Raw genomic sequence first — 14,133 nt, 5'->3', positions numbered from 1 at the left:
ACCGTAGGGAGGAGGAACCGACCAGGTGGTTCCGCCCCAGGCGACTTATGGACCCTTTGAGGTTCCAGACGGAGCTTGGGGTTATTCCTGATACCCTCGCCCACAGTTCGGCGGAGACTCTGGCTGCCGCCTGGTACTCGGCGGCGTCGGAGTCTCTCGACCGGATTGCGCCACTACGGCCCCTCCGGGTCAGTGGATCCCGGAGAGCTCCCTGGTTTACCGAGGAACTCCGGGAGAAGAAACGCCGGAGGAGATGCCTAGAGCACCAGTGGAGGTCCGATAGGTCCGAGGTAAACCGAGCACTCTTAACTACCTGCACCAAGGACTATGTCCGAGCATTAAGAACTGCAAAAAGATCATATATTTCTTCCTTGGTTGCGTCCGCCGAGTCACGCCCAGCCGCCCTGTTCAGGATAACCCGCTCCCTCCTTAATAGGAGGGATGCGGGAGACCCCTTGCAGGGTAGGGCTGAGGATTATGCTCAATTCTTGGCGGACAAAGTAGCTCGGTTGCGATCGGACTTGGACTCCACCGCAGTAGATCCAGCTGAGACACAGGAGGATCATTTGCCACATCAGTTCTGGGTTGAGTTCCAGGAAGTTGCCTCTGGGGATGTGGACAAGGCCATCCGAGCTGTAAGTGCCTCCACTTGTATTCTGGACCCGTGTCCCTCCTGGCTGGTGGCTAACAGCAGGGAGGTGACACATGGCTGGATCCAGGCGGTTGTCACCGCCTCTCTTCGGGAGGGGCACTTCCCCGCCGTACTCAAAACGGCGGTGGTGAGACCCCTCCTAAAGAAACCATCGTTAGATCCAGCCATCTTAAACAACTTTCGTCCTGTCTCCAACCTTCCCTTTATCGGGAAGGTTGTTGAGAAAGTGGTGGCCTTTCAGCTTCGACGGGCCTTGGAGGAAGCTAGCTATCTTGACCCCTTCCAGTCCGGCTTCAGACCTGGTTACAGCACAGAAACCGCTTTGGTCGCATTGACCGATGATCTCTGGAGGGCCAGAGATGGAGGCTATGCGTCCATCCTGGTTCTCCTTGACCTCTCAGCGGCTTTCGATACCATCGACCATGGTATCCTTCTGCGACGACTGCGGGAGGTGGGAGTGGGAGGCACTGTTTTGCGGTGGTTCTCCTCTTACCTCTCGGACAGGTCGCAGTCGGTGTTAGTGGGGGGGCAGAGATCGTCCCTGAGGCCCCTAACATGTGGAGTACCTCAGGGTTCGGTCCTATCCCCCCTACTATTTAACATATACATGAAACCGCTGGGCGAGATCATTCGGAGGCACGGGATAAAATACCATCAATATGCGGACGATACACAATTGTATCTGTCCGCCCCGTGCCAACTCAATGAAGCGGTGGACGTGATGAACCGGGGTCTGGAGGCCGTTAAGGACTGGATGAGTGCTAACAAACTGGTGCTCAACCCGGATAAGACCGAGTGGCTGTTGTGTTTCCCCCCCAATAATTTGGCTAATACACCAACGCTTAGGCTGGGGGGTCAAATTTTATACCCCTCAGATAGGGTCCGCAACTTAGGAGTCCTCCTGGATCCACAGCTGACTTTTGACCACCAGCTGTCAGCTGTGACCAGGGGGGCATTTGCCCAGGTTCGCCTGGTCCGCCAGTTGCGGCCCTACCTAGATCGGGGGGCCCTCACAACAGTCACTCGAGCCCTTGTGATCTCTAGACTGGAATACTGCAATGGGCTCTACATGGGGTTGCCCCTGAAGTGCATCCGGCGACTACAGCTAGTCCAAAATGCAGCCGCGCGAGTGATAGTGGGCGCACCTCGGTTCGCCCACGTTACACCTGTCCTCCGCGAGCTGCACTGGCTGCCTGTTGGTCTCCGGGTGCGCTTCAGGATAATGATGACCATCTTTAAAGCACTCCATGGTAGTGGATCTAGGTACTTGAGAGACCGCCTTCTGCCGATTACCTCCCTAAATCGACCAATCAGATCGCACAGACTGGGCCTCCTCCGAATTCCATCTGCCAGTCAATGTCGACTGGCGACCACACGGAGGAGAGCCTTTTCTGTTGCTGCCCCGACCCTATGGAACGAGCTCCCCATGGAGATCCGCACCCTCACCACGACCCAGACCTTCCGCGCAGCCCTCAAGATCTGGCTCTCCCAGCAGGCCTGGGGATAGGCTTCCAATTACCCGCCCGAGTGTTTGATTGCTGAATGAAAGCTGTGTTTTATTATTTTTCTTTTGTTCACAAAGTGTTTGTTTTGACCTTGCACTTCCCCTCCCCTGTGGTTGTAAGCCGCCCTGAGTCCCCTCAGGGAAAAGGGCGGCATATAAATCCCAATAAACCTAAACCTAACCTAAACCTTTGGGGTGCTCCACTCTGTGCCTGGCAGGCCCCCTCCTCCCTGGGCAGCTCTCCCCTCCCCAAAACCTTTGTAGAACTGCTGGGGAGGCTCCGGGTGCCTCCACTCCCCCCCCCCTCCAAGGCTGCCTGTGGTTGGGCCTGAAGCTGCGAAGGCGGCTCCTTTCTCTCCAGAGGCCGAGGGACCCTTCCTCAGGCTGCACATGGGGGACCTCAAACAGGGTTAGGGTACTACATCCTCCCCCCCCCCACCCAAGAGCAAGAGATTGGATTGATGGGAGATCCATGATCCCTTTTTGTCAGGGGTGGGGGGGAGGGGAGGAACTGGCTTTCCTTTCCAAAACTTAATGGTGGGGGGGGGTGAGCTTGTTGGAATGGTTATTGCAAAAGAGGTGCCCCCTCCTCTCAGTTTTGGCTGGGTTGGAGAAAAATTCTTCAGGTTAATCTTGTTACATATTCCCAATTTTGGGTCTGGCAGGGTACTAGTCCTCAAATCACAGAGGGGGGGGGGGACACAGACACACTCCCATACATTTCAGGATGCCTGGCCTTGTGAGGCTCCTCTCCCTTCAGTCTCAGTCATCCAAGCATGAGGAGTGGGAGGTGGGGAAGAATCCCTCCCAGATGCAAAGGCTTAGGAAGACTTTCTCCCTCGGGGGGACCTCAGGCTCTCAGGAACAATAAGGCTGAGCGGGGTCATCTGGAAGGGGCAGCCAAGGGAGGACTAGGGTGGGTGGGGCTGTTCCTTCTCCAGTGGGACAGCCAGCTTCAGGCAGGCTCTTGAAAGCAGCTGCCTCCCCCCACTGCAGCTGCCTCCCACATGGCTCCTTGACCTCCTCAGTGTGTCCCCCCCTCCTCCAAAAGCAGAACTGCCCTTGCTTCCCCCCCACTCACCTTGGGCGAGCAAAGATGGAAGCCGAGGAACGCCTCTCCTGACCAGACTGCCCGGAGGTTTCCAAAAATGGCAGAGGGTATTATTTTTTATCTTATTTTGAAACTTTTTGTATTAAAGAATCCCACCTATTTGTATTATATAATAAACAACAGAGCCAGTAATATAACACCCCATTGCAATGCTTGTATCTCTTATGGGGGGGAGGGGGGTGTTGAAGGGGGCAGAAGTGGGAAGCCCTGAGCCTCTCAGCATAAGAAATGGAAACGTGGGCAGGGGGCTTCTTGCCTTGGGCCCATTTGCAGCCTCTGCAGTCCTGTTGGATACTTTGGGGGCTGAACCAAGAAGGTTATGGGGTTTTGGTGCCTCCAGGACCAATTTTCTGGATTGGTATGCCAGGACATCTGCTGCTGCCAACTGATGGTGCTCCTGCCAATGGTGCCCACAAACGTGGCTGGGAGTCTGTCACTGCCCAGCCAGGCCTTGGCTTCTCAGGCTTGGCCCCTTCCCCATTTTAGCACCCTGTGGAGGAACCCTTCAGCCTGGACTCGGTGGCTCCCAAGGAGCCAATGCGTCCCGCAGGAGCACTGAGGCACCCTGGCCAGGCCGCGGTTACGCCCCCCCCCCCCGCAGGGCCAGTCCCAACACAGCCGGCGGGGGACGTCGCCTGAATCCGGGGTTTTAGCGCAATTGGAATCCGAGGCAGGGGGGTTGCGGAGCGGGCAGCAAGGCCTGAAGGCAACGGGACCTCGCGATGCCGCCTTGAGGGCGCCCCGAGCGCACAGCTCCCGTTTCTCCGCTGAGCGGCGCCGACGAAGGAAGAGCGAAAGCGCCCAGCGGAGGGGCGGGCAGGCGGGCAGCAGAAGCCCCTTCAGGCGCCTTGGGCAGCGCGGGGGCAGCCGGGCGGCCGAACGGCTGGTGGGGCTCGCGGAAGGCCGCCGCCTCGCTTCCCACCCAGACCTCCGCCTCTCCCCGTAAGGGCGTCTGCCCCCCCCAAACCTCGCAGCGCTCTTGCGCGAACCTCTGGCAGGGAGGCGCTGGCAGCCCCGGGGAAGAAGGGGCGAAGGCCGCCGCCGGGACGCCTTTGCCCAGCGGAGGGAGCGGGGGAGACCCTCACCGGCGGCTTCTCGGGCAAAAGACCCAGGCGGGAAGGGCCGAAAGAGGGGCGGTTGAAGCCCCCCCCACGGGTCCTTCGAGGGCGTTTCCGGCTCAGTTGAGCGCAAGCCCCCTCCTCCACCCGCCCTCACCCCGGTTCTTCGGCAGGGCGAAAGGGGACGGAGGAAATGGGTGGAGGTCGCCGAGCGGTGGAGAAACTGCGGGGCTGCTCGACCTGCTGCCCTTAACCGAGCTCTTTCATGCCTGGAAGCCCTCTGCACATGCTCGGGAGCCCCCTATCGGTTCCGGAGCCTGGGTCGGTGACTCAGTGCAACTCCTGCAGCCTGCGCGGACTTGGCGTTGCCGCGGCCGATTCGGCATTCCCCGCTTGCGGTCGACCCAGCAAGCCCGGATTGCGGCCTTGGCGGTCTCTGCTCCGCGCCGAGACCCCCGCCCGCCCCATGGCAGCCGCGCTGCACCCGGCAAGGAAGGGCGGCTTCTTGCAGCGATGCCATTTACAGTGCGATTAATCCCTCTCCCATTTTTTTAATATCCCCAACCCTCCCCCCTCCCCCCTCCCCCTGGAGGTGGGTCTCCCAGCTGTCAAACGCATGGCCTTGTGGGAGTTGTAGTCCTCCTGTGAGAGATGCCCGCTTCCCATCCCCAGCGGGTAAAGCGCTTGCAAAGGAAGGAGGGGGAAATATTAATGCCAAAAAGTGTCCGTGCATGTGTATGTGGAGGAGAGAAGTCTTTTGTAAGACCGAGACTACATTCCCCATGGTGCACCGGGCTCAAAGGAGCTGCACTGTGATTGGCCCCCCTTGCTGCAAGCTGCTCGAGAATGAATAAAATTGTACAGTATATTCCGATGTGAGAGGTAAAAAAGGGGGGTCTGGGAAAAAGAAAAAGAAAGAGAGAAAAGAAAGGGGGATCCGTGGCTTCTCCCACCAACCCAGCCAGGCTGGGTGAGGCATTTTCTCCCGTATCAAAATGGCCACAGCTGTGCACAAGTCTATCAAATGGTGAGTGCCCCACATCTGGGGGGTGGGGTGGCACGATTCCCCGGCAGGCACGAGGGGCAAGGATCCAAAATGGGGGAGGGAGATGGCTGGAGTCTCCCTCCCCTCCCCTCGCGCGCGGGGGCTCAGCCGTTCCGGCAGCTGTTCTTGGCGAGAGGAGGAGGAGGGAGGGGGCAGACGGGGGGAGCGAGAGGGCTCGGTCTGCCTGGTTGCTGGCAGTACAGATGGGCGCGGGGAGGGCGCTTGGTGCTGGGAGGGTTGGGGAGGCATCGGAGAGAGGTCCCCGCGGGAGGTGACTGCGCGTTCGGCGGATCGGCACCAGCGTGGGCTGGTCTCGGCGTCCTTCCCGTTGTCCCGCGTGGACGCCTGTCGGCACGCGTGTTGCAGGAGGGCTAGCGGAACAGGTGTGCCCGGGGAAACAGGTGCCGGCCGGGGCTCTCCCCAACAGGACGCCACCGGCGAACCGAAGCAGCAGGCGGCCCGGCCGCCGGGGTGGGGTCCGCTACTGCTCTTCCCCCCATTGTTCGGTGCCGGAGTTGTTCAGCCTCCCCGTGGGAGGAACTGAAGGCGCCCCGTACCCCCCCCGGCCGTTCTTGGGCCTGTCCAGCAGATGGGCAGAGGCCCCTTAAAGCCGGTGCCTTGAGCCGAGACGCTGCCGGGCTAGGGACAAAGTCCCCGGATCCCCTCTGGGAAGGGGCCTCTCGGGCTGCTTCCCCAGGAGAGGGGACGCTTCCAAGGCCAAATGGTCTCCTCCGCCCCCTTTGCTCCCAGGCCAGCCGCGGCCATCGCCACTTCCTCTTGGGGACCAGTTTTCCTGAGGGGTGGGAGGGGACGCGGAAGTCCCGTGCCCTGCCGCCTCTGGGGGCGCGGGCTCTCTCCACGCTGCGGCCGGCGGCGGCGGCCTTCTCCAGCCCCTGCGGGGAATCCCTAGACCCACTTCCTCGGCTCCCAGCAGCTTCTGGTCCGAGTGCTGCTGGGAGAGCCGCGCCGGCGACCGGGCCGGGCGAGGCGCGCTGGCTAAGGGCCGGGCCTTCTCTTGCAGCCTGGGGGAGGATTTCTACCGAGAAGCCATCGAGCACTGCCGTAGTTACAACCCCGCCTGTGCGCCGAGCGCAGCATGCGCCTGCCGATCCTGGACTCGCAGACAGGGGTCGCTCAGAACAACTGCTACATCTGGATGGAGAAGACCCACAGGGGCCCAGGTGCGGAGATGCCTGGTGGGCACTGTACTTAGTGATGACCCTCCCCGGGGGCCACGAGAGCCGAGTGACTAGTTGGGGGGTGGGGAGAAAGAAGCACAAACTCTGACTTCATGAGGACTAGGAGCCTGAAACCTATGTGCAGAGAGGCCTGTAGGAGGGCATTCCCCACCCCACACGGGGTGGTGGTGGTCAGTTTTCCTTCCTGACTTCCCTGGGCACCATGGTGAGCAGAGCTCCTTAGTGGAATAAGAGCAGAGAGAAGCGCAACCTGTCTTTAAGGCACTCCCCCCACGCCAAACAAAGTGGCAGGAGGGCACGGCAACCCACCTACCCTTCAGCTTCCCCCAGATGCCACGAGGCTGCTCCGCTGAGGCTCCTTGCCAACCTCCAGGTTCCAGAGGAGGGAAGTTTGCCCTCCTACTTTCCCTGCCAAGTTCAGGGAAGATTGTGGGCGTCTCTCCTGCAGGCCTGGCACCCGGTCAGATCTACACCTACCCAGCTCGCTGCTGGCGGAAGAGGCGGCGCGTTTGAACATCCTGGAGGACCCACGGCTGCGGCCCTGTGAGTTCAAGATTGGTAAGGAGCTGGGGGGGGAGGGGGGGCAGAGAGCGTTGCCCTGGGCGGGTGCCGTATCTCCAGCAGGTCTTCTCTACGGCTCCCTGGCAAATGATGGGCACTGGGACCTTCTGGAGGCTTCAGAGCGGCAAGAGATGCCAAAGAGAGACCCATTTTGGGCTGTGGCTGAATGGGAACTCTGGAAAGACCCGATCAGAACTTTGAGTCATGGTTTATGGAAGGACACATCGAGTGCGCACTGGGGAGGTGGGGAGCCTCGCTTAGCAGCCGTGGCAGATTATTTAGTTGTTAAACAAACTACAGAGCTGCCGGTCCCTCAGGAGGAGCTCTGGGCACCCAACAAAAGAAAAGCAGCTGCGGTGAGGTTGAAAACAGGCCCCTTCCTCCTCACTGCCTCCACTCTCTCCTGCCTGCAGCCTCTCACCTCCCATCTTGCACAGGTTGAAGTGATCCTGGACCAGCCATGGCCACGGGATTCCAGCTTGCCAGGGGTGGGGGGGCTGGGGCAAAACTGCTGTTCCCTCAGGCCAAGCCCTTGGGGAAACACTGGGTGTGAGGAGGAGGAGGGGGGGGAAGAGGAAGGGGCCGGAGGCAGGAGGCCTGAGGGGGGGGGAGTGAGTGAGCAGGAGCTTGCCCTGCTCTGCAGGTTCTGGGTGCGAACTACGCCAGGTGTTCCTCTGGGATGAAGCATCTCTTCCTGGCAGGAAGCAGCAGCTGGGGTCGGTGGATGGGAGGGGGCCATAGTGCCACAGGGAAGACCAGAGGAGGGGCTCCTTCTGCCTGACCCTTCGTCCTCCGCTTTCCCCCAGATTGTGAGCCCCCCCTGAAGAAGGAGGCCTCGCTCCCTGAAGGGCCCGTCCTGGAGGCCCTGCTCTGTGCCGAGGCGGGAGACAAGAAGCCGGAGCTGAAGGAGGAAGAGCTGATCTTAGACTGCCCGGTGAGGGCGGGAGGGAGGGAGGGAGGGAGGGGGAGGGCAGGGTCCCCCCCAGGCCCCCCGGATGAGGGGAGAATCTGGGCCGTCTCCTTGCTGCCCCCCCCCCCCGTCCCATCCTCCTGCTCTGAGTGTCTGCAGGCCCTTCAGCTGAGCCTCCTCCTCCTCCCTTTTCTCACAGAAGGCTCCTCTGGGCGAATTCCTGCACGATTTGGACCCGGAGGACCTTGAGGAGGACGTCCCCCGGAGGAAGAACAAGGCCAAGAGCAAGGTGGGGCCGGCCTCTGAAGGGCAGCCGGGGGTGGCGAGGGGGGCAAGAAACATACGCTGGGCATAAGGAGCTCCAGCCTTCCCCTCCTCCACCCCCCAGGGCTCCATTTGCCTCTCTAGCACCTTTCCTGCCCCTTAGAAAATGGGACCTCCACCGATGGGAAAGCTGGAGAGCAAAGATCCCTTTCAGGCAGGGTCAAAAGGGGGGCCCTCGTCCCCCAGTGGCAGCTGCTTGCTCGGCTCACTGGCAGAACCTCCAGCAACAGAGGCAGTCTAGCTCCAGGCCTTCCGATCAGGAGGCGGTGGGCTTCCTCAGGGCACCTCACCGGCTGCTTGGGGAGGGGCTGCTTCAGTCCAAGGCCTCCCACCACAGCTGACTTTGGGGCCCCTGGAGCCTGTGGGCCTCCTTGGTTGTCAGCCTGGGCAAGGGGGGGGGGGCGTCAGAGGGGCTCCTGGCCAGCAATCGCCTCCTCACAGGGGGTGCACCTCAGATGGCGGCCCACCCCCCAGGCAAAGACCCAGAGTGGGGAGGAGGGGCAAGGAGAATGGGGGTCTGCTTGGGGGCTGGGGATCCAGAGCCCCTTTGTCTGGCACAGCCATCCCCCTCCCCCGGGGAGCAGCCAGGGGGTTTCTGGCACGGGGCCTGCAGTTCCAGGCCTGTTCCTCGGTTGTGAGGGGGGCTCAGTGGGAAAGAGAGGGTGGGGTCCCCACCAGAGTTGCTCCCAGTCACCCAGGAAACTCAGAGCAAAAGGCCAGAAATAAAAGGAGGGGGAGAATTGATTCCAGTCGCATCGTCTCGTGGGGTGTCGGGAGCTGGCAGCAGAGTGGCCAAAAGGGGCCTCTGGCCAAAAAACAGGGAAGGTTGGGGGGAGAGGCCCTTGTGCAGGGAGGGTCTCCCGTGAGCCTCCCCACCAGTGCTCATGAGGACTAGAAGGTTGCCTTCCTTTAAGAGTCCTGGGAGTCTCTCACTCTCCTCCTTCCCCACGCAGGCCTATGGGATCGGAGGGCTGCGGAAGAGGCCAGAGGCGGCCCTGATGGAGGACCGGGACAAGCCCTACGTGTGTGACAGTGAGTGGGCTTCCCTCTGGGAGGGTTCGGGGGGGGGGGTCCTGGGCCAAGGCTGGGGGGGGGGGCGTTGTTTGGGGCCTGTCCCACCGGGCTGACTCCTGCCACGAGCCCCCATGTCCACCCAGGGTCCCCGATGAGAGGCAGGAGGGGGAGGGAGGGGGACAGGCGGCCAGGAGAAGGACCCTGCGGGGGCCCCTTGGCAGCCGCCCAAAGCCCCCCAGGGGAGAGGAGAAGCCGGGGGGGGGACACCTTGGGTGCCGTCTGGGCCTCAGAGATTTTCTGGGCTTTTCAGTCTGCGGGAAACGCTACAAGAATCGCCCTGGACTCAGCTACCACTACACACACACCCACTTGGCGGAAGAGGAAGGGGAGGAGGGCCCCGAGCGCCACACCCTGCCCTTCCACCGCAAGAACAACCACAAACGTGAGTGTGTCCCTGACCCCCCCACCGCCCTTTGTGCCAGGGATGCGCCCTGCCTGCAGCCCCTCCAGCGGGTGAGCCAGCCTGGGCCCAGGATGCAGCCCCCCAAGTGCGCTTTCAAGGGTCCCCCCCCCCCCGAGGGACACAAGCGCAGCTCTTGGGGAAGGGGCTGCCTTCCACGGGGAAGCTCTCAGCTCCAGGTCCCGCCAGGGTTCCCAGCCGCCCGGGAAGGCCCCTGGCCCAAGACCCCTCCCTGCTGCCCTCCCCTCCTTGCCTTGAAGGGGGCGGAGGTCCCAGGCTCCTTTGCTAGGACTGTGGGGAAACGCCCTAGAGGCCACCCCCCCCCCACCGAGGAAAGCGTCCCCCACCCCAGTGGAGCTGCAATGGCTGGAGGTTTGGGGCTGGGGGGGGGCTCCCCAAAGTTGGCACATTCCAGACTGACAGGCAGCCTCCTCATCCTCCCTGCTCATCCACCACGGAGGGAGGGAGGGAGGGAGCCGCTCCAAGAATCTCCCACCCTGATGCAGTTGCCATGGAAACACGGTGGGCGAACTTGGCAGGTGGAAGATTTCCAGCTTGGGCTCATCCAAGAATGGGGAGACGGGTCTGGGGGAGACAGGCTGGCTGGGGAATGGGAGCGGGAAAGGCAAGCGGGGGGGGGGGGGAGCATTCATGCTTGCACACATATGCAGGTGGAGACCTCTGAGCTGGGCCTTCTCTCTGTGTGTCTGTGTGTGTGTTTGTGTGCGTGTGTTTCGGGGAAGGGAGGGGCCGGAGGGGCCGGAAGAGGAAGGGCTCTTCCTCTGAGAAGGCTGCAGAAATGGGACCCCCCTTCCTTTTGGGGGGGGGGCGTGGAAAGCCTCTGCAAGCGGGGGCGCCGGATGAAGCCTTCTCCGGATCCCTTCCCCAGACCTGAGGGGAGGGGAAGGGGGAGGGAAGAGGCCGCCCCTCCCTAACAAAGACATCCCCTCCCCTGTCTTGGTGGTTGCCATGGAGATCCCAGCGCCGTCGCTGGAGCACAAAGCAGTCGGGAGGTTGGGGGGAGGGGAGCCGCCGTCCCTGGAGAAAAGGGGCCGGGGGCCTGCTGGGTGCCCCCCCCCGCCTCGCCCGAGACCCGCCTTCCTCTCTGCCGGCGCCGGTCGCGCCGCGTGGGCGGCTTCTCGCCCGAAAGCTCCCTCCCGTCTCCCCGCGCCCCCGTTCCCCCCCAAAGCAGCTGGGCCGCCGCCCCTTCGGGAGACCCGCTTTCTTGCTGGCTCACCTGCTCGTCCCGACAGGCCGGAGGTGCGGAGGCGGCCAGCGCCCCTCCCAGGCCTGGTTCCCCGATTCAGATCCAGCCTGTTCCTTCCTTCTCCTCCCTGCGCTCACGTCCCCCTTTCCCCTCTCTCCTTCTGGCCATCTTGCCGGGCTTTCTCTAGAGTTTGGCAAAGAGCTGAACTGGGTCCCAGAGAACCAGCGCAGGCACGCAGGTAAATCCCAGGGCAGCGCTGAGAGGTTGGAGGCTGGGAACGTGGGGTCTGCCTGGGACCCCCGTGCGGCCTCCCCCCTGCCCCCCCCCAGCCCCCAGGGGCCTCTCCAGAGTCGAGGGGGGTGAGAGGAAGCGCCCCCCCACCTGTTTGTCCTGCGGCCAAAGTCTCCCTCTGGGATCAGCCTCCCAACCCAAAGCAGGGGAGGGGAGGGGAGAGCGGGGAAGGGCAGGCGGCTTCCATGAGGCAGCTTAGCCACTGCCAGATTTTGCTGTGTGCCCACCTACCAGTGCAGGCTGCCCGAGGAGTGCCTGGGTGGCAGGTTCTGGTAGAAACTGGGCACTGCGGGTGGGGGGTCTCTGCAGTGCACAGCCAGGTGCTTGCTAGGCACCCAGGCGAGGCGGGGGGGGGGGCAGGCGGAGGAGGCCGGAGCGAGGGACTTCCAGCCCCGGGAGAGCCGTTTGGGAGTGAGCGAGCGCGAGCGAGCGTGTGGCCGGCTGGATGTGTCAACCCCCTCGGTGGGTGGGGGGTGAAGACAGAGGGGCGTGTGGGTCCACCCCTGATTTCGACCTCTCCTTGCTGTTTTGCAGCTAAGAAAGCTCCGGATGGGACAGTCATACCAAATGGTTATTGTGATTTCTGTCTAGGCGGCTCCAAGAAGACTGGCTGCCCGGAGGACTTAATCTCCTGTGCTGATTGTGGACGCTCAGGTGAGCCGGCTCAGCCTCTGGCCAAATGGCAGCACCTGCGAGCATGATGCAGCTACGGAGTTTGGGGTCTCCTGGGGACCCATGGGCCCAAAACTTCGCTCCCCCTTTTTTGAGGGAGGGAGTAAGACGGCAGTTGGGAATTTGGTGGCTACACACAACACAACGAATGGGGATTGCTAAAACCCTGCTCAGCCTGGCATCTTTGTGGCTTGGCACGGTGCCTGTGCCCAGCACTTTTATTGGGCACGTGATAGGATCTATTTTCTGAATCTTCCTTGCCACCTGTCAATAACCAAGTGAAGCCGGTTGTGTGGATGCTCAACCAGCAGAGTCCTTGTGGCCCAGTGACGGGACCCATCTCATCCCTGGACCACACAGGTGCCTTCAGGTCCCCTGACGGCGGGTGTAGGGAAAGCCGCAGGGCTTGTGAGTTGTAGGAGAGCTTTGGGTTGTGGGTGTGCGAGGCCAGGGCTCCCCGTCCGCTCCGCCCCGGGTCCCCCTCCAAAGCCCTTGTGGCTCCCCCTGCTGGACGGCCGGCCCTTGGAGGCCATTCCGGATGGGAGCCCAGCCTCGCAGGTCAAGCTCAGGGGCTGCTGGTTCTTCCCCCCCACCAGGGCACCCGTCGTGCCTGCAGTTCACGGTGAACATGACGGCCGCTGTGCGGACCTACCGCTGGCAATGCATCGAGTGCAAAAGCTGCAGCCTCTGTGGCACTTCAGAAAACGACGTATGTGAGCAGCTGCTGGAGGGACCATGTGGCTTCTCAGGTCTCCCCGCAGGGTTGCCTGGAGCTGCCCGCCGTGGCCTGCAGAAAGTGTGGCGCTTTTCTAGGCCGTGGCAGGCGCATTCATGGCGGCCATGGAGGGGGGGGAGGGTTGCTTCCCCTGCCCCTTGGAATAGGGTCCCGGATGCGCCTCTCAGTGGCGGCCCCTTCCTCCCCCCCAGGACCAACTGCTCTTCTGCGATGACTGCGACCGCGGCTACCACATGTACTGCCTGAGCCCACCGATGGCCGAACCCCCTGAAGGTAAGGGAGCCCCAGCTGGACGGGACAGGGAGGGGCTCCCTCTGCGGAGAAGGCCAGGCTGTGACCCCCGGCTGCTTTGGCTTGCAGGGAGCTGGAGCTGCCATCTGTGCCTGCGGCAGCTGAAGGAAAAAGCCTCAGCCTACATCACCCTGACCTAGGCTGCAGCCTCAACCCCCCCCCACCAGCCTCAACCCCCCCCCCCCTCTGGGGACGCTCAAATTGTACTGCAGGCCACGCGCGGGAGCTGTGCAGGGCCTCCAGCCGGGACTAAGGAGCATCGAGGTCTGGCACCCAAAGTGTTGATGGGCTCCTGCAGTGGGACCGACACCTGTCACCTCCTGGCCCCACTCGGGCCACCCCAGTGGGGCCAGTCCACACAAAGCCATATGCTGGGGGGGGGCAGAGAGCAGCCCCTCTGCACTGGTGGGAGGGGGGGGGAGCTCCATCCCTCCAGACTGATGCATGTGATGAAATTGTTTGCCTTTGCTTGCAAGTCCAGAGGCTTCCTACCTGGAGGGGAGGGGGCCACCCTGGCTGTGGACCCCCCTCCTGCCCGTGGGAGCAACCTGCAAGCCTTTGAGGAGAGTTGGGACCAGCCGGCGGGACGGGGGTTGGGCTGAGGGAGGGGGAGCCGAGAGCAATGGGGGGGGTGGTAACCACTAAGCTGTTGCAAGGCTGAGAGGGGGGGGGGTGTCTCTGTATGATTTTAAAGGGGGGGGGAGAAGGAAGTTTTAAAAGGGCAGCCTTGAAATAGGGTGGGTGGGCTACTCCAGGGAGAGAAGCGCCTGGCAGCAGCCGGAGGCCTGTGGGGGCCTGGCCCTGCCAACCTCTTGTGTAGCTGTGTTGTTCCGTTGCCTGCAACTTTTGTGTGCTTGGATTGTTACATACATTAAATGTGGTCGGAATCGCTGCCTTCGCCTCTCTCTGCCCCACTTGCGACAATGGGGGGGGGGCAAATAGTGGCCGGGGGTGGCCAGCCGAAGAGCGGCAGCCCCTTCCTGGCACCAGTCAGGGTCCCCCAGTCACCCTGACGATGGAGCCCCCCGAGCATTGGGCCCCTCTGGGAGCTGAGGTCGGAGGGGACCCCCCCCTCCCATCCGGAGCTTTGCCAAACCC

At 62.4% G+C, this 14,133-nt stretch overlaps 1 protein-coding gene across 1 annotated transcript; it reads left to right on the top strand.

The window, feature by feature from the left end:
• The first annotated feature begins 5,120 nt into the window (after window positions 1–5,120).
• DPF1 (double PHD fingers 1) lies at window positions 5,121–13,928 on the top strand. Its single transcript, XM_087727348.1, is given in 14 exon segments — window positions 5,121–5,352; window positions 6,392–6,441; window positions 6,444–6,551; window positions 7,018–7,073; window positions 7,076–7,127; window positions 7,937–8,064; window positions 8,240–8,329; window positions 9,318–9,396; window positions 9,689–9,820; window positions 11,233–11,283; window positions 11,871–11,990; window positions 12,605–12,717; window positions 12,936–13,017; window positions 13,105–13,928. Coding segments are annotated over 14 exon segments (1,164 nt in total). The 5' UTR covers window positions 5,121–5,320; the 3' UTR covers window positions 13,176–13,928.
• The last annotated feature ends 205 nt before the right edge of the window (window positions 13,929–14,133 follow it).

This window comes from Thamnophis sirtalis, unplaced genomic scaffold (assembly GCF_051295495.1).
Source record: "Thamnophis sirtalis isolate CommonGarterSnake01/CBP01778 unplaced genomic scaffold, rThaSir2_p1.2 scaffold_13, whole genome shotgun sequence".
In the NCBI taxonomy this organism is placed as follows: domain Eukaryota; kingdom Metazoa; phylum Chordata; class Lepidosauria; order Squamata; family Natricidae; genus Thamnophis; species Thamnophis sirtalis.
Note: the sequence above shows the minus strand (reverse complement) of the source record. Positions and strands in the feature narration are given on the sequence as shown.